Source organism: Zalophus californianus, chromosome 7, assembly GCF_009762305.2.
Source record: "Zalophus californianus isolate mZalCal1 chromosome 7, mZalCal1.pri.v2, whole genome shotgun sequence".
NCBI classification, from domain to species: Eukaryota; Metazoa; Chordata; class Mammalia; order Carnivora; family Otariidae; genus Zalophus; species Zalophus californianus.
Genome location: NC_045601.1, coordinates 51,817,355 through 51,836,764, shown reverse-complemented (window position 1 = coordinate 51,836,764; position 19,410 = coordinate 51,817,355). Strand labels below are relative to the sequence as shown.

General features: G+C 40.6%; 1 protein-coding gene and 1 long non-coding RNA gene across 7 annotated transcripts in view; one reads left to right on the top strand and one right to left on the bottom strand.

The window, feature by feature from the left end:
- Window positions 1–19,410, bottom strand: part of PPIL6 (peptidylprolyl isomerase like 6) — a 34,249-nt gene that overhangs the window by 12,959 nt on the left and 1,880 nt on the right. For 2 of the 5 annotated variants that reach the window (XM_027602902.2, XM_027602907.2), the window contains exons 2-7: window positions 17,496–17,591; window positions 14,266–14,454; window positions 10,886–10,948; window positions 10,612–10,759; window positions 5,432–5,488; window positions 319–408 (exon numbers count right to left, since the gene is read on the bottom strand). In XM_027602902.2, coding sequence (XP_027458703.1) covers window positions 319–408; window positions 5,432–5,488; window positions 10,612–10,759; window positions 10,886–10,948; window positions 14,266–14,454; window positions 17,496–17,591 — 643 coding nt within the window. The remainder of the gene's footprint in view (window positions 1–318; window positions 409–5,431; window positions 5,489–10,611; window positions 10,760–10,885; window positions 10,949–14,265; window positions 14,455–17,495; window positions 17,592–19,410) is intronic. The other 3 variants (XM_027602904.2, XM_027602903.2, XM_027602905.2) reach the window with 3 other exon arrangements.
- The window catches only part of LOC113927208, a 38,628-nt gene that overhangs the window by 17,622 nt on the left and 1,596 nt on the right, over window positions 1–19,410 (top strand). The gene's annotated exons all lie outside the window — the stretch shown is intronic.

Here is a 19,410-nt window from a genome sequence, read left to right as displayed (position 1 = left end):
TCCAGGAACATCCCTTCCCCATCTGCAATCTTTTATTTTAAGACCCAATTCAAAAGCTACTCCGGGCCACCGCCCCCAACTCTCCCAGGCAGCTGTTGGTTCTTTTCCCACAGTGCTCAGTGCTTCCTCTGTAACTGCCATTGGCACTGTGCCTGTAAGCTAATCTGTTTAAGTATCTGTCTGCACCAAACCTAAAATCTTTGAGGCTGGAAGCTTGGTCATATCATCTTTGTTTCCTAAGGTCCTAGCACCATGTAGGCACCTAACTAAGAGTTGAGTGTTTTATTAATGAATAAATAAATAAATGGGGTCACTCACCCGGTTTCATTTGATAAAGCTGGCTCCACATGCACTTAGAAGGAAATTGGCTTTTCCTTTTCCCTTCACTTTGGTATTGGTTCAGTATTACTTTTTAAAAAAAAAAACACCTTTTCATTGTATTAAAATTTAGACACAAAAGCCATAGAAAACTAATGTATAGTTATATTTATTAATTATAAGGGAAACACCCTTTTCATCCCCACTCAGTCCAGCTTAAGTGCCTTGTCTGGTTCAAAAGTAACCACTCCCGACTTTTAAATGCTCTCATGCTTAATGTTTCCTCATACAGTTGGCCCTTGAACAGCACTAGTTCTGATCTGCAGGGGTCCACTCATATGTGGATGTTTTTCAAGGCGGTACAGAACTGTAAATGTATTTTCTCTTCCTTATGATTTTCTTAACATTTTCTTTAGCTTATTTCATTGTAAGAAGATGGTATATAATACATACAACATACAAAATATGTGTTAATCAACTGTTCATGTTTTTGATAAGGCTTCAGGTCAATAGTGTTAGTAGTTAGTCCATAGCTATTAGTAGTTACTGCGTAGTATGGTTTAGTCTTTACCATTTTATTTTTTTCCCTTTTTTAGAAGATTGTATTTGAGAGGGAGAGAGAGAGAGAGCAGGGCGGAGGGACAGAGGGGGAGAGAGAGAGAGGGAGAAGCAAATTCCCTGCTCAGCAAGGAGCCCGACGCGGGCTCGATCCCATGGGATCATGACCCAAGCCGAAGGCAGATGCTTAACCGACTGAGCCACCCAGGAACCCCAGTCTTTACCATTTTAAAAGACTTGTTATGACTTTTAAGTCTCTTTTAATCTTCAAGGTCTGCCTCTATCCCTTTACTTACTCTTATCTGTTAATAAACCGGAGCTGTTTAACCTCTAGGATTTTTCCCAGTCCAAAATTTGCTGATTGCACCTGCGTGGGGCATTTCAGTATGTTTCTGTGTTCTCTGTCCTGTCCTTTGGCCTAGAATACTTGTGTTGAGAAGGCATATTAGTTTCAACTTGATTGATACATTGGGAGCATCTGAGCATAATGAAGCTCGCCCGTGTTTATGTGCAATGTCTAGGAGAAACACCAAGTAAATGTAGAAAATGGCTCCCAGCCGAACGGAGCTGCATAGGAACACACACACCTCAGACGTCCGCCGCAGGTCACCACATCCACCACATCCAGCCACATCTGATGTTACAACCTGCCTCCGATTTCAGAGAGCCTTCCTTCCACCACCTCACCATCACTCACAAGCTGCAACTCTTCCCATGCCACCTCCTCAAACATCAGGGAGCTTTCAAGGTAGAGTGCCAAATTTATTATAGTATTTCTGTTTCTTGACCATAAAATATATGTTAAACCGTTACTGTTTTTATCAGGTTACTCTATATTTTAATGTGTCACTGAGAAAGGGTTTTTTTGTACCTCACTTTTGCCCTGAGTCCTGTAGTTTTTCATGCATGATTTTGCATAGTGCAGAGATCTTTAAGACCATATGACATCACAACTGGTTGTATTTCCTGCAGATTGGCAGCTGGGTCCAGAGGCTTAATCAGACTCATGTTCTATCCCTTTGGTGGTGTGTTCTCTCCACGGAAGGCTCATAATGTCTGGTTGTCCCTGTTTTTGTGAAGTTGGCAGATACCAATGCAGCAAAGGCATAGATCCATTATTTCACTGGGGCAGCAAAATGGTGCTATTCTAATTCTTTTATTTCCTTGTCATCTATCTATCGGAATGCTTTTATAAGTAGCAATTTTATCTACAATTTAGTACATTTTATATAGGAAAGGCAAGATAAATGCTTGATTCTTTCCTTATATTTATCAATTTTTAAGATAATGAATTTGTTTCTCATCATTCCCCCAAAGATAAGCTATTAGGCTTTATTTTATAATATGATGTCATTATGAACTCATGGATTTAAAATACCTGTTGGGTTTCAGTTATTTGCGATTACTATTCTTTTTGAAGTTCAAATCTTTGGCCAGTGAGAGCCTCTTTAAGTGTCTCCCAAGGCCTTTGACATGACCCTAGTAAATCTTTAATAGCTTCCTTGCTATCTGAATATAGCATGATTAAACAGAAGGTTTAAGGCTCATTTTGTAAATTCCTGTCCTGGAACTGAAACCTGCCATTTCTCCCAGGAGTTCTGGTTTCTTTAAGTGAGAAGTGACACTTCAGAACACCAGTCTAAATGCTAGGAGTGTGTAAAGCTACTAGGTTGGTCCTTATAGACCAATTCAGTGGATAGAGCTATATAGGTAGATACACTTTGTAAGTTTAAACTGATATTTCCAATACCCAGAATATTTTACTTATTAGCCTCTATCATATTGCATATTTATCTCCTTTCTTGCACATTGAAAATCATGATTCTTTCAAGGACACACGAAACGATGAATTTAGGATATCCTATAATTACTTACTTTTTCCACATTACATATACAACAGTCTCAAAATAACAGTATTAATACCATCACTAGTATAACTACTGAAAGTAGTTAAAAGTTTTTGCATACATTCTCCCCATTTTTTCCAGTTTTAAAAAGGTAAGCTAAAGATACAGTCATTACATATCATACTCTCACCCTTTATTCCTCATTAAAGTTTAGTTTCACAAGTCACTATATGATTACTGCTCATCACCAATCCTTATGTCATGGTCTCATAATTTGTGTGAAACTCATTCTGCAGTCGATTCCTCAGGATCAAGAAGGGCTTGTGGCAACATTATTCCCTAAAGTTTTACATACTGAAAAGTCTGTATGCCCTTTATAATTCAGATTCAGTTTGGCTGAATATAAAATCCTTAGCTCATGATTCCTTTCCTTGAGCATCTTAAATGTATTACTCCATTTTCTTGTGACATAATAATATAATGTCAAAGAATGTGATGATAACTTCCTTTTCTTTCCCTTATAAATCACTTGCTCTTTTTGCCTACCTGCCCAAAGAATTTTTACTTTTTCTTAACTGTCCAAAATGTTACTAAAATATGTCTTAGTGTTGGTTGTTCTGGTTTAATATTATCAGGTGGCATTGTTCTCTTTCAAGAAGAAATGTCGGGCGCCTGGGTGGCTCAGTTGGTTAAGCGACTGCCTTTGGCTCAGGTCATGATCCTGGAGTCCCAGGATCGAGTCCCGCATCGGACTCCCTGCTCAGCAGGGAGTCTGCTTCTCCCTCTGACCCTCTTCCCTCTAGTGCTCTCTATCTCTCATTCTCTCTCTCTCAAATAAATAAATAAAATCTTTTAAAAAAAAGAAGTAATGTCAAGTTTTTATACAATATTTTTACTTGAGGTATAAACATACAATAAAATGCATTTATCTTAGATGCTCAGTTTGATGCATTTTGACAGTTGAGTGTAGCTGTGTAACCACCACGAAAACAAAAATAGAACATCAAATCCTTTTTAAACTCAGGAGGTTTTTTCAATATTAGTTCTTAGTATTTGCTCCATTCCCTAGCATTCATTTAATCCTTTAGGGACAACTTACCATCCGTATGTTGGATCTTCTCTTTCTAGCTATTTGTCACTTTCTCGTAAATCCTTTTATCTTTCTTCATTTCTTTTTGGTTTTAAAAAATTCCCTCCTTCCACCTTTTACTTCTTTTAAGACATACATATCTGTTGTGTTTATTTGACCCATGTTCCTTCTAGTTTATTTCTGAAATGTTCTTTTATTGCTGATTCTTCCCTAGTTCTGTAACCTCTAAGTTTTTCTAATTCTGACTTATGAGTTCTTTCCTGTCTTGTATCATGTTCTCAATGTCTTCTGGCTCACTCTGAAATTTGTACAGTTTTGATCTGTTTTGTAAGCATGTCTTTCCTAGTGTACTTTCATGATCTGTAGTGATATTACTCTGCTCCTTATTCTCTTTTACTTCTTCTAGTAACCACGAAAATTTTTGTTGCCTGTTTTTATGTAAAATTAGGTTTCCTAGGTGTTTAGAAGGAAGTGTGGCTTTAGAAGAAAGGTCGCTTTTCTGACTTCACAAAGCTCCCTCTTGTGCTGTTTTCATGTAGTGTTCGACAGTATGGCAACTTGCTTTCTGAGACTTTCTGGCTCTGACCCCATTCCCTCTTTGTCGCCACTGCCCTTCTATCCTGCATAACTTTGACTCCATTCACAGCAACACCTCCTTCTGTGGGCCTGTCTTGGAAGAGCGCCCTTTCAGATTAGTTTCAAGAGTTCAGAGAGGTTAGGCTGTTCCAGCCTCAGACCTTACCAGGGACCCCCTTGCACTCACCCACTGTTGGCTGTTTTGGGGTTCTGCTAGTCTCAAGTCCACCAGATGTGCTGCTTTTTCCCACACAGATGCTGACACCTTGCAGATTTCATAGCTATAGGAAGTTTGTCCTCATCTGTTTGTATTGAGAATTCATTTAGATACCTTGTGACCTAGCTTTGTTGTAAATGTCATCCATGGGTTTTTAGTTTTTCTCTCTACTTATACAGTCTGTTTTTATGTTGGAATTTCAAAAGATTCAAAAACTATGCCGTCACCACGACCTCATCTCCCCAGGGTCCCCAACAGCAGTTTTAATGGGATGATTATCAAAGTACCAAACTCTGGGTACAAGCATGGCAAATCACAAGCCTTAAAACTATAAATTCCTGGGGCGCCGGGGTGGCTCAGTCAGTTAAGCGTCTGCCTTCGGCTTAGGTCATGATCCCAGGGTCCTGGGATCGAGCCCCGCATCGGGCTCCCTGCTCCGCGGGAAGCCTGCTGCTCCCTCTCCCACTCCCCCTGCTTGTGTTCCCTCTATTGCTGTGTCTCTCTCTGTCAAATAAATAAAATCTTTAAATATATATATATATATATATATACACACATATATATATATATATAAATTCCCTTTGACCCTACAATACTAATTCTAGAAATTTAGCCTAAAGGAATAATATAATTAGGCAAGTGAAAAAATATGTATACAAAGCTGTTCTGGACTGGACTGGGGTGTGTTTCCCCCTACCCCATTTGTAACTCCCACTTTTCAGTGTGTTATCCCAAACACCATCTTATTTGGAGTTGTGAATTGTCCAGTCTTGTTAGATTTGAATTATCAGCTGATATAGACTGACAGAATTTAAAGATACATACCTTCAAATGTTGGTCCATAAATCGACTCTCCATCATCTCCTTTTCCTTCTACTATATCTGAGAAATAACAATAAACAAACATTAGAATTTTGAGACTGAAAAAGAGCATGGTAATGGCTGGGGGAAAATGCTTTAAATTATGATTCCACTTAATACCAATGACTAGAGTAAGTTATAAGATACATAATTGTTCAATATCTAAACCATGAAAATATTACTATAATGATTTTACTTGTATTTTGTAAGCACTCTAACATTCATGATCCCATTTTTCCCCCTGATAATAACTCTTTGAAGTAGGCTAAATTATAATGCAGAACCTTTGAAATGATGAAGCATTAAATTATAATTGTGGTCACAATTTAAAGGAAGTGTGTTCATATAGATTCTGCTTGCCTCACAAGTTATTCCATAGTCCATCTTGCTTTTTAGGGAAATGGAAAGACCAGACTGAGAGAATGAAATAGGAACAGTGAGGTCTTTTTAGAGGAGGGATAAAAATAAATGCTCTAAAAAGAATCAGTGTTCAAATTTTCATTCCTTGGAACCCCAGACTGATAATTCATTCATTTAGCCAGTATTTTGGAAAGGAAGATCCCTTATAATGTGATGAGGTGGATTAAGGAAAAAAAAAAGTATTTGTCATGTCCCATTTTGCATTACATGCATCAATACGCATACTTTTGCTCCGGCAGTGCTCCTACAGCAAACATCCTCCATGCACAAGCGACTTTTTCTGTATCCACAGGTGAAAGGGAAACAAAGGTGACTACTGGAAATAGTGGACGCTGGTGGAAATAAGGGTCTCTTGGCTCTGTGCCCCGGCCTCCCCATCAGCACCTCTTTACTTCCTTTCCTCTCTCATTCACCCTCCTTGAGTACAGCGTACAATACAGCTCTGTTGAAAGACTGTGCCATTTTAACTCAGTGTGAATGAGTTACCTGTAATAAAAGTGCACTGTAAAGAAATCAGATGCAACAGCAAGCATGTGGAGAGAATTTATTCAAGACAGGCATGTAGCATTTAAATTCCATTCACAAACTGGTTCAGAAGTTCATCATTAATCCTGAAGTCTTCAACCCTACTCTGCCTGATACTCCCCGCGTGACTCACTCCAGAGCCCTCGGCATCTCCCAGAAGCACACTGTAGTGGCGGAAGGCTACTCCAGAAATGGGGAAGTCACACGTCCTCCAGCACCGATTCCTTCTGATCCCAGAGTTCGCTTTGCTCAGACACATCGGCCTGTGGTTCACCACCCTTACTGACTCACTTCAGCATTGGTGATACTCCTTTGCCCTGTCTCTCCAACACCCACCATTCCTCTTGCCCTTTGCTTCACATCCTCCAGGGAAATTATTTTTTTTAATTTTTTATTGTTATGTTAATCACCATACATTACATCATTAGTTTTTGATGAAGTGTTCCATGATTCATTGTTTGAGTCTAACACCCAGCGCTCCAATCAGTACATGCCCTCCTTAATACCCATCACCAGGCTAACCCATCCCCCCACCCCCCTCCCCTCTAGAACCCTCAGTTTGTTTCTCAGAGTCCATCGTCTGTCATGGTTTGTCTCCCCCTCCGATTCCCCTCCTTCATTTTTCTCCCAGGGAAATATTTTATATTGACACCATTTCAATCAGTACTTGAATTCAGCCTTATATATCTGTTATTTCTGTACTTCTGACGACAAATTCTACAATGCAGAATAATGGTTCAAATTTTGATTTCAATCTTGATGTTAGTTACCTTTTCCAAGCCTGTTTCCTCATCTGTATAGACAGGAGTAATGCTTAGTGCCTCCCAGGTAATTCTGAGGATTAAACAAAATCATGTTCTACCGACAGCACTTGGTGCAGCTCAGGGCAGAGCGCCACACTCGTTCACGGGTGGCCATAGTCACGCAGCATTGCATGCTTAGGGAATGCATCTTCTCATTACCACCATCTTCACCATCATTATACTGATGATGATGATGATGATGATGATGACAAAATGTATTAAACTCTTTCTCAAGAGGTCCTTCAGAAGGCAGTAGGCCTTGTGGGAGCCACAGACAGAGAATCCCACCAAAGTGGCTTCACGACTTGATAGCTTCTTTCATTTTGTACTTTAGAAATGTGTAGAATGTATGTTTCCTGTTTATCTGTTCATTTATTCATTCATCCTTTCAACAATATTTTTTAAGCCCTTACTATATACCAGGCACTGCTCTGGAACCTGGGGATACAACAGTGAACAAAATAGATAAAATCCTCTACCTTCATGGAACTTATTTATAGTCTAATGAAGAGAAACAGACACTAAACAAATTCTCTAGGAAATATGTAATAGTATGTCCAGTGATGACAAGTGCTGTGAACCAAAAGTAAAATATTTTATTTTAAAAATAAAGATTAGGGGATAGGAGAACAGCAGGGAAAGGGGTGAGGAGACCTGTGTGGATGGGAAAGTGGCAGTTTTAAATAGGATGGTCAGGTAAGTCTTGCTGAGATGAACTCCGGGCAAAAATCCAAAACAGATTAGAGGCTGAAGCAAGGGGATATCTGAGGCATAGCTGGGTAGGCTGTGCCCCAGGCAGAGGAATCAACAAAAGACCTCAAGCAAATGTATGCTTTATGTGCTTAGGAAACAGCAAGGAGGCCACTGTGTGGAGCAGAGCAAGTGGACATGTCAAGAGGATGAGGCGAGGCTAGGGGTAGTGTAGACCATACAGGCCGTGCTGGTCCCATCAGGCAACCAGTAGTGTTGGGAGGCATCCCAAGGCACAGCATAAAACCACATTAGCCATATTCCAAAAATCTCCCCACAGCCCTGTGCAAATCTGGCATCTGAAGGGAGAACGTTTGTAGAGCTTGGTACTTCCAATATACCATGTCACTGAATCCTGAATCCTTGCCACATCCTGTGATATTATAATTTTCCCCATGTAAGGATTAAGAAACTGATTGAGAGATGCTAAGTGCCTATGTACTAAGTGGTACAACTGGTATATATCGGCTGGGTTTGAATCTAGTAATCAGCATTTTTTCCCAAACTGTCCTTAACATTGCTGCTTCATTATTTGAACTCATGACCCAAGATCTGTGCATCTTAGTATTTGGAAATTTTATTACAAATAAGTAAACAAACAGGTAATATGACATACTTTTCCCAAATCTTGCTCTGGGGCTCTGGAAGGGGAGGTGTACCTCTAACCAAAAACCAAAAATAAAACAAAAAAGAACATAGCATCTGAGAGCCCAGCACATAATAGTCAACACTGAACTAAGTTTCAGGAGACCCTGATACTAGTCCCCTTGAGGATGGTTTTATATCAACAAATACTTGAAAACAATCTAAATATTCACCAATGGGGAATTAATTATGTTGACCTTTGAACAATGCAGGGGTTAGGTGTGCCAACCCCTGCACAGTTGAAAAGCCCTGTATAACTTTTAACTCCCCCCAAATTTAACTATTAATAGTCTACAGTTGACCAGAAGCCTTACTAGTAACATAAACAGTTAACGCATATTTTGTATGTTACATGTATTATATGCTGTATTCTTACAATAAAGGAAGCTGGAGAAAAGAAAATGTTATTAAGAAAATCAAGGAAGGGGCACCTGGGTGGCACAGTTAGGTGTCCAACTTTTGGTTTTGGTTCAGGTCATGATCTCGGGGTCATGAGATTGAGACCCACATGGGGCTCTGCGCTCAGCACAGTCTGCTTAAGACTCTCTCTCCCTCTCCCTCTGCCCCTACCCTGTATGTGCACATGCACGCTCTCTCTCAAATAAATAAATAAGTCTTTAAAAGAGAAAGGGGCTCCTGGGTGGCTCAGTCGGTTAAGTGCCTTCGGCTCGGGTCACGATCTCATGGTTTTGGGATCGAGTCCCACATTGCACTTGCTGCTCAGTGGAGAGCCTGCTTCTCTCTCTACCTTTCCCCTGCTCAAGCTCTCTATCTCTCTCAAATAAATAAAAATAAATAAATAAATAAATAAATAAAAGGAAAAGAAAATCGTAAGGAAGAGAAAATACATTTATAGTACTGTATTGTAAAAAATCAGTGGACCCCCACGTTCAAACTCCTTATTGTTCAAGGGCCAACTGTAAATTGGTATAGCAATATATGAAAAACTAGGCAGACCCTAAAAATTGTACATGTTTATGTTTATTGACATACCAAGACATACCATATATGTATATGGAATGGAAAAATAATGAGGTTAGGTAACACTATGGGTGATATGATCTCATTTTTGGAGAAACTGAGGGAAAAATAGTTGATTTTCATACAAATGCCTGGATTAAACTACATTTTTCTCATCAGCTTCAGAATGTTCCAGATTGTAGAAAAATAATTAAGCATTATTAGTTTAAGCCTCTGCATATTTCATCAAGTTCAAGCAAATCTCCTTACACTCTAAGCCAATTATTTTTAAATTGCTGCCTGATTGTTCCCTATGGGATACCTCCCAAAAGGCCTTCAAAATTTAATTTTGTGCTGTTAGTCAGAGACCTACTCTGTGTGAAGTCAAAGGACTGACCTGAAAAGATAGTGAAAATGGAGAACAAAATGCTTTAGCTCTTACTTTTACACTGTAACAGTCTAACATCTTTGGTGACAAATAAGTTGTTTTTAAATTCCTAGCTTTAGAATGTCTCTTAAAAGCACTATTTTCTAGGTGCTATTTATTTAGATGAGCATTTTTTTTTTTTTTTAGAGAGGTGGGGAAGAGAGAGAGAATCTTCAGCAGGCTCCACTCTGGGCATGGAGCCTAATGAGGGGCTCAGTGACTCAGGGGCTCCATCTCACAACCCTGAGATCATAACCTGAACCGAAATCAAGAGTTGGATGCTCAACCAACTGAGCCATCCAGGCATCCCCTATTTAGATGAACATTTAAAATTATATTTTGATATAAAAAATGGTATCTTCCTATATCACTTTTTAATTTGTAATATTCTGGGTAATAAAACTTTAGATTTGTTTACTTCAAAATTTATGACATTTTTAAAAAGAGGATGAATATCTTAATCATTTGGCCATATAAAATATCCTTTCAATATATATATAATATCTAATATAAATATATCTAATTCTATATCATTTCACAAATGCATATAGATAAAATTCTGGACATTCTGATTTGACGTTACAATTAAGTTGCATTTAAGATTTTAAACTTACCTCCTCCTTGGATCCAACCATTTGGCACTACTCGATGAAAAATCGAACCTACGTAATGTAGCCTGATGCCACTTTGAGAATACCCCGCTTTTCCTGTGCACAAGATCTGAAAGTTTCTACATGTTTTGGGACATGCATCACAGTATAGCTACAAATAAAAATAAAAGGTTTCAAAGATTAAATATTTAATATTTTGACAGTTACAGATACCTACCTCTACCTCCCACTTATTAAAAATAACAAAAATAAATAAGAACAACAAAAAGCCTTTTACCTCAAAAACCAGTCTTCCAATTGGATAACAATCAATAGAAATGTCCAAGAACACAAAAGCATGCTATTAAAATTAGGGAGAAAAAGATAATGCAGGTCAGTGTCTGGAAGAAAGTTTTAGAAATGACCAAAAATACCACAGAATAATGTTTTTAGTGATAAGATTTCAAAAGCAAGGGCACCTGGGTGGCTCAGTCGGTTAAGCATCTACCTTTGGCTCAGGTCATGATCCCAGGGTCCTGGGATCGAGCCCCATGTCGGGCTCCCTGCTCAGCGGGAAGCCTGCTTCTCCCTCTCCTTCTGCTGTCCCTGCTTGTGCAGGCTCTCTTTCTCTCTCTGACAAATAAATAAATAAAATCTAAAAAAAATAAAACCCTGTAGTAGCGAAGCTTTGAATAATCTTAACCTACACACCAGACAGAGAACACATGGCCTAGATACCCCCTACATTGCAAGCTAGGTGTGGAAAGGAACACTAGTTGGTCCCTTTGGGAAAAGAAACGACAGAATTTTCTGTCCTGAGTAATTTTGGGAAACATCCAACATGAGCGCCATGGATTTGGTTACCATATGTTCTCAATTTTGAGAGAGAGCACGCATTAGCCGCCCGGAGCCAGTCACGTCCTTTCTGAGGGAACAAGGGCACCGTACCCACAGGAGGTGTGGGGCCAGGGGGAGGGAAGAGAACATGCTGTGCTTTCGTGTTATTTCAGTCATGCTCATTTGGCATCCTTCCTGATAGAGACAGCTAACATTTGTGTGATCTTAGCTAGCTCTACAAAGAGGCATCCAAAGTGAAAACGCAGTCTCCATCACAGTAGCATTCATTTAGGGAGCAGAGCGCATCTAATGGGATACATTTCAAATCTTGGGCACCATTCTTATACATAAAGATGCCACCTGATTTAACAAGCCACATAACTTGCCCTGCCCTATTTCTTAAGAATCTAGGAAACATAAATGAAATCACTTTTACGGTATCACTGTCACTACTTTATGTCACTTGAGCCTTTTTATTTTTTTTTAAATTAAGAGACTGTAATGATTGTGTTATCTGGCATCCAGGAAGTATTATGTCCATAGTAATTATGATTAACTTTTTTGTGCCTCTGAGCTTCTGAATTATAAGTTCTGAATTATTTCTGAAGTTCTGAATTATAAAAGAATAGTATAACTTTATTGTAAGAGGCGTGATGTAGTAAACTGAACAGCCTCGGGTGGAAAAAGGGGACAGACTGGAAATCACGATTCATTTATGAAACGGGTAAGTCCGTTCGGGCAGCATTACACTTCCCTCTGTGTCAATATATTATCTCTATGCAGTTGTCAAGAGTAGATAATTCTGACAATTCTAATGAAAGAGCAAATAAGCACAACACAAGGTAAAGTCACCTAGCAGCCAAACATGCAAACATAATTATCTGGTATATCATTGCAACCCAGAAGTAAACAAGTCCCTGCAGCAAGAAAAATCTAGCCTCTGCACAAAAAAATTTAAGGATTTTCTCTGGAATCCAGGTCCTCCCTCCTCACTGCCATGAATTCAGGCTATCATCATCTCTAGGCCACACTACTATAGCAGTGTTCCAAGTGGTCACCCTGCCAGCAAGGTCTCCCTACTCCACCCTGTTTTTGCACAGCCCTAAAACTTTTTCCAAAAAAGCAAAGATTATGTCATACTCTTTATGAAAAATTCTGTTGGCTCAGCTTCCTTCTAGGAAAAAAGCTAACTCCTTAGTTCAGAATGGAGTTCAGAATGGACTAAGTTCAACCTTTCTTTAGTGGATTTTTTTTTCTCCCCCTCTTTAACATCTGGGGATGTTTCCCTTTGGAGCATTCTCTACGGGACCCACCACCCTCTAAAGACACTAAAGGGGCCAGATTCTCCTCCCCCCACTCAGTGACAGTGAGGGTGTGGGGATATGACTTGGGCTGGGTTGGTCAGGTGCTCCTGCCTGGGGCCTTGGATGTCCAGGGAATGATGCAAAGACACCAGTTGAGAAGTAATTCTCAATGAAGGTGGCAGTGTGAACCCAGGGCCAGTGGGCACCCATGGCAGCATCCTAGCTGCACATTTCTGGGACGTGACTCTAGCCACGTTTTCCTGCTGCCAGGCCTCCCTTGGTTCCCACCTGCTTTCCAAAACCTGGTTCTCCAGCTTTCCTGTCAATTGTGAGGTTACCAATATCCTTTCAATGCATCCCTTTTGTCCTTAAGTAGCTTGGTATTTCCTATTTCCCAGCCTCATTTCCTATTAATTCTGGCCTCCTTGCTGTCCCCTGCCCTTCCTTGAATACATCATGCACTTTTAGACTCTTGTCCTTTTGCGAATTAACTGCTGTGAACATTACATTCCTCCCCATACCCCAGAGTTTCTAGTATTTTCCAAGTGCATTGTTTATTCAACCAGACATTCACTGAGTTCATACTATGTTTCAGATTGTGTTCAAGGCAGTTAACAGTTAAATGAGGATGAAGGAAACAAAGGTCTTTGCCTTTTTACAGCTCAAATCCTAGCACTGGGTCTTTCTGTGGGCACAGGCCACCATAAGCAGGAAATGATTTTCAGCATGTGGTTCTTGTGGCTATAACAAGTTTCTGAACAAAATTACAAAATTGCCATTCCACCCTGATGTCTGTCTCTCTCTCCTGGACCTCAAGCTTCATGACTGTCCATTGGAAACCTCCCCAGGGCCTTAGCTTGTCTGGTCCTGCTCTTGCCAGCTATGTGTCATGCATTAAAATGTCACCTTTCAGGGCGCCTGGGTGGCTCAGTCAGTTAAGCGTCTGCCTTTGGCTCAGGTCATGATCCCGGGGTCCTAGGATCAAGCACCGGGCTCCCTGCTCAGTGGGGAGTCTGCTTCTCCCTCTCCCTCTGCCCCTCCTCACCCCCGACTTGTGCTCTTTCTCTCTCTCAAATAAAATCTTTAAAATGTCACTTTTATTCTCAAATTTTCCATTCTCTTAGTGTAGTACCTCTCACTTAGGTGTTAGACAGCACTAATTAAAATTTTTCATACTAAGGGTGAATGGATGATAGGCTCGAACTTCTCTGAAGCAGGGGGAGGGCTCTTTATGTTTTAAAATGGATAATTAATGCATATAAATCTCTAATGGGGAGTAGAAATGTTTGAACAGGGATGCTCTCCCCCTGTGCAGTCTGCCTGCTGTGAGGTATGCTTGCTTTGCAAACTGTTCAGCCAAATCCTGTAACATTATATATAATCCTTTGCAACTGGCAACTGGATTATAGGCCACTGAGAATTTAAAACCTACTCTTAAACGTTTATATTCCTTTGTTAGGATATCAGTTATTTATGCTGAATCAATATAAATGATCAAAGATTCCACTATTTTTCTTCAAAAATTAGTGTAACTTGCCTTGGTGTCTGTTAAGAATTTAGCAGAATAATCCACAGTAAGTGCCTCATAAAGTTCAGGGGGCTTAAAATCAACTACATCCCACATCTTGTGAGCCCATTTCTGAAGATCAAATGCATCACCCAGGAGCTGATCGTTAACAAAACACATCACATAGGAAGAATATTCCCAGATTTCATTCTTGAGTTCCTATAAAGGAAAAGGATAAAAAAAAAAAAAAAAAACACTGAATTGTGGTGGGGGTGGGGGGGAACCAACCTTGCTATAAACCCACAAGCCAGAGCCCAACTGGGATAGACTCTAACTGAATCTTTAAAACAAAATGGATTTTTTTTGCCATCTTTTTGAATTTTGCTCTCAAATAGAATTTAAGAACATTTTTAAGAATCTGATATCACTGAAAGCAAAGAATGACCTAAAAGTAAATACTAAAAATGGTACAGTCATTGAAAGTAGACAGTGATCTGGTAATAAAAATCTGTATGCATAGCATACGTGTTATGTTAACTTGAAAACAAAATGCAGTCTCTGGCTTCATTTCTGAAATACATTTTACTGTGTGTACACTTGGAAAGGCTAAGGATTCTGAATAATACATGGTTTTCAGTGCCAAGGATGGAAAGAATGCTTTTTTGAGGGAGTTGGGTCAGGGAAAGGAAATGCCTCCTGGGGGCCAGCAGGGACTTCTGGTGGACCCCAGGTGTAAAGAGGGAGAGAACTCACCTTTGTCAACACTTCCAAGTCTAAGCCCCTTAAAATGAAGTGCATTTGTGTGTTTATCCAGACACTAACAGTCAACCTCCTGAATCCCAGTGTGTGACCATGAGTAATGCCCCCTCGGAAGATAGATCTGGTTTATTATGACCCAGTGCCAGTCCTGGCAAAAGTATGAATAATTTGGGACAGCTGTTCTCAAATTTTAGCAGGCAAGCAGAATTACAGATTCCTGAGCCCCACCCGAGTTTCTGATTCTGATTCTGGAATGGGGCTTGAGAATTTGCATGTCTAACAACATCCCAGGAGATGCTGACGTTGCTGGTCTGGAGACCACACTTGGGGAAATGCTGGTTTGGGGAACAGTTTGCCTTCAGCTTGCCAATTTGCTGCACTCCCTGCTCTTCTGCCAGATTTCATATCCCATTCCAACACCCATATTAAAACCTAGTTTGAAGAAAAGAATAAACTTCTTCAGGCTGAACTATAAATCACTGATAAAGCCTGTGGGTCAATAGTCCCTAAACTGTTTAGATTTATTAGTGTTATCACATTTTATAGAATGCAAAACTTTAAAAAGGGATATTTATTTAGCCTGGGTATGGCTAATGTGGATATTTATTTAGCCTGGTGGGAGAAATGCAGTAGGAGGTACACTTTACTCGGAGGCTGATGATGTAGATGCCTCATCTTTGTGTGTCCTCTGTGCATGAGGAGGCCCCCTCACATGCTTAAGATAGTGTCCTGGACCCAGTGGTTTCTGGGACTTTCCAGCGCTGAGACATAAGATGCTGCCTTCTTTGGAGGGAGGAGAAAAGCTTTTCCAAAGGCCCAGAAGCCACCACTCAGGGGAGGCATGACATTCTGCTGAAACGTAAGGCCAGCGCAGACCTAACCTCAGATGTGCTAAGAGCACTACATATGACACAAGGCACAATGCTTACATTGAGGAAGGACAAAAACTGGCCTGAAACAAGAAAAGGATAAAGTGGCAAGTGTCCAAGAGATGAGGGTGAGAAAAGGAAGAAAGGAAGGATAGGGAATAAAGAGTAGGTGGAAAGAAGCAGCAGTGATTACCTAGAAGGCCTCATTCAGGCCCCATGAGAAAAGCAGAAGGAAGAAAACACAGAACATCCCAAGGTCAGTAAACACAGGCTGAAGTGGCTGGAAACTGCAGAATGGAATCTACAGCAGTCTTTAAGAATCCAGTGGGAATCTGTAAAAGGAATGGGTGCAGACTACAAAGCACAAGATCATGGCTCTTCTGTAGGTGGACAGTATGAGACTGGTAGGCAGTGTAAGTAGTTTGGTGATAAAAAAAAAAAAAAATTAAAAACCTATTTTTGGTAAGGTACCCAACTGTCCTGACCCAGTTTGTCTAGGACTGTCCCAGCTTTAGCATTGAAATTCCTGCTCCCAGGAAAGCCCTCCGAACCAGGCAAAGCAGGACCACTGGTCACCCCAGTTGTTGTAAGGATTGGAGTTAATACATACATAAGTCAAGAGAATAGCATCTGGCATAGAATAAGCACTGTGTGTAGATGTTTGCTGCTGTTCTCTCTGAATTCCAATGAGACTGTATCATGGCTCTGAAAATGGTGTGAGACTGAACAAATGTAGTGTGGCCTCCGTCCTGCAGCACTCGCGTGACTGCACGGTGCCATCGTACCGTACAGCAACACTGTAGGATAAACCACAGGGTCACAGGACGTCCTCGCGCAGCCACTGCTCTGGTCAGGGGACGTGGGACTTCACCAGCCACTGGGGAGACAGGCTGGGGCAGGGAAACCAGGGCAGGGACTTTACGGTTCTGGGCCAGGGGTGGCAAGCAGGAAGTGTACCCCATTCCTGCCTGACCCCAACGTGACGTGTGGCTGGGCCAGGATGCCACCTTAGAACTCTTTGTATCACATGTTCTAGGCAGAATTACCAGATGATCAGGGGTGGCACCCGAGAGGAAACCTATCTGCCCTCCTTAGGCAGGCTCTGCTAGCCCTGGGGCCTGGGGTTCTCCAAGGGTGCTGTTAGTGGGGAGAAGGCAGAGAGGAAGCTTTAATTAGGACAGGGCTGCCCTGTGGGAACTTGGTGCCTGTCATCAGAGCTCCATGGGCCACAAGCTCCCCCCTCCCCTGCCCCACACAAGCCCCACACTGTGTCTGTGCTGTAGACCACCAAGACCTTCCAAAGTAAGGACCGCGAGTGCCAAGGTGTCACAGGAAGTGTGAGTAAGCGGTGTGCAGGGAGAGCGGGCTAACCATCAGCTGGGGTCAATAGCAGCATTGAGAGTCTAAAACTTACCTTTGTCACATGTCTTCCAAAAGAAAATCCTGTAAATATTTTACTTTTTCTTAAAATCAGCCTGGTAGAATGATTGAAATGATTTAGGAAAAGTATATAATTTAGAGAAATCAAATCAAGTTGCTCTAAAATCACTGCTCCGGTTTTTCCAAAACAATGCATAGATGAATAATTGAGGCAAAACTTTGTTCATTTCCCATACCCCAGATATCCTTTACCCTTTTTTTCTCCTGTAGATATTGATCCCATGCAAATTCTTGAAGAGGAACTACTATAGGATCTTCAAATTTGGATGGATAATTACTCTTCAGCGTCTAGGTTTCAAAATAGAATAATTATTTTAGAGTAAGTTCTCTTTTAAGGTAGAAATCATTTCCCCCAATTTTTATGGGAGCTTCAGGAGGTTTTATACTACCCAGGCCACACAATCTGGCTTAGATGCCCCCTTCTTGCTCCTAGGGGCCCCTGTGCTTACCTCCGTTAATTCACTCCACAGCTCATCCTGGGGCTCTGGCTTATTTGGTCTCTCATTTCTAGAGCATAAGCTCCTTGAGGGCCAGGACTACATCCTGGTTTTCCTGTACTCCCACTGGCCTCAACATCTGGCACACAGTGGACCATCCACACATAGCAAATGAATGAGCAAATGAACAAATAAATTTTGATTTGCCATGTTCTTTTAGGACCAGTTTTTCCCTAAACTAAACTTTAGGGGATCTACAGATACTTTTTTTAATGAAAAGAAGATGTTACTTTATTTTAACGAGTGTTTTATCAGTTTCAGCTGTACAATATAGTGATTCAACACTTCCATACATCACCTGGTGCTCATCAGGACAAGTGACCTCCTTAATCCCCAACCCTTGTTTAACCCATCCCCCTCCCTCTACAGACAACTTTAAAATAAATGTTATTATTTTAATTTATCGATATGTGGAGAATGACCAAAAGGATACTGGTGTGATTACAACCCCTTGGGAAAAAGTGAAATAAATACTAAATATGTTTAGGTTTAGATACTGAGCATGTTTTGGTGTAACATACATTATTTTGTCTATACACATCAGAGAAAATTCTTACTGGTTAACAATTCCTGTCAAAAAGAAAAAAAAGTTTTGGTTTCTGGTATGTTGGCATTTTGTCTCCTGGTCAAGCGAGAGAAGGCAGAGGAGGCACTAATAGGCCCCACATTTCTGAGCGGGGCTAAGGAGGGGATCTGTCCAACAAGGAACAGTGACAGCAGGCTGCTGCAGTGGGTACCTTCTCCATTAAGGACACTGCTTAGCGGCCCGACTATGGCCTAAAAGAGGACACTGGCCTGGCATGTTTCATCAGGGGTGGATATTCCAAGGAGGAGAAAGCCCTTGGGACCAGGGGGAGCGAAAGAGAGCAATAGCAGTTGGGTCATTTCCTTCTTAGACTCCTGCCCAACCAACAGATGATGATGTTGTCCTTTGTCACAGTTCCAGGGTCCGTGCTTAGTTTGAGGCAATTGGTTTCTAACTGGGGGACCATCTAGAACAACTAATAAGCCCAACAGTTTTCAAATTAAGCATACTTCATCATACTTTCTTCATAAGTTAGTATCCAGGATGGACTACCTCCAAATTAGAATCTATGTAATACTTACTCTTCACAAATCTAAATCTCTGACAGTAAATTAGGTATTCAGGATTGCTTACCAAAGGATCATGTTGAGAAATTATTCCAAGCCATATCCTTTATTAAGGTCGAACTAACTCAATTTACACTGATAGGTTTTCATATTCAAATAAAGCTACAGTAGGCAAAAGCTCAAGAAAGGGAAAATTAACATTACTAATATAACAAAGACATTGCTTAGCATCCTCTACAGCAGGGGATGGCAAACTGTGGCCAGCAGGCCAAATCTGCCTGTTTTCCTAAGACTTGAAAGCTAAGAAGAATTTTTAGACTTTAAGCAGTTGAAAAAAAAAAAATCATCTTTCGTGTCATGTGAAATTATATGCAAGTTAAATTTCAGTATTCATAATTAAGTTTTATTGTTAAACCTCCATTCATTTACATATTGTCTGTGACCGCTTTTGTACAAGGACACAGTCTAGTAGTTGTGACTGAGAGCCTATGGCCCTGTAGGCCTAATAACTTAACATC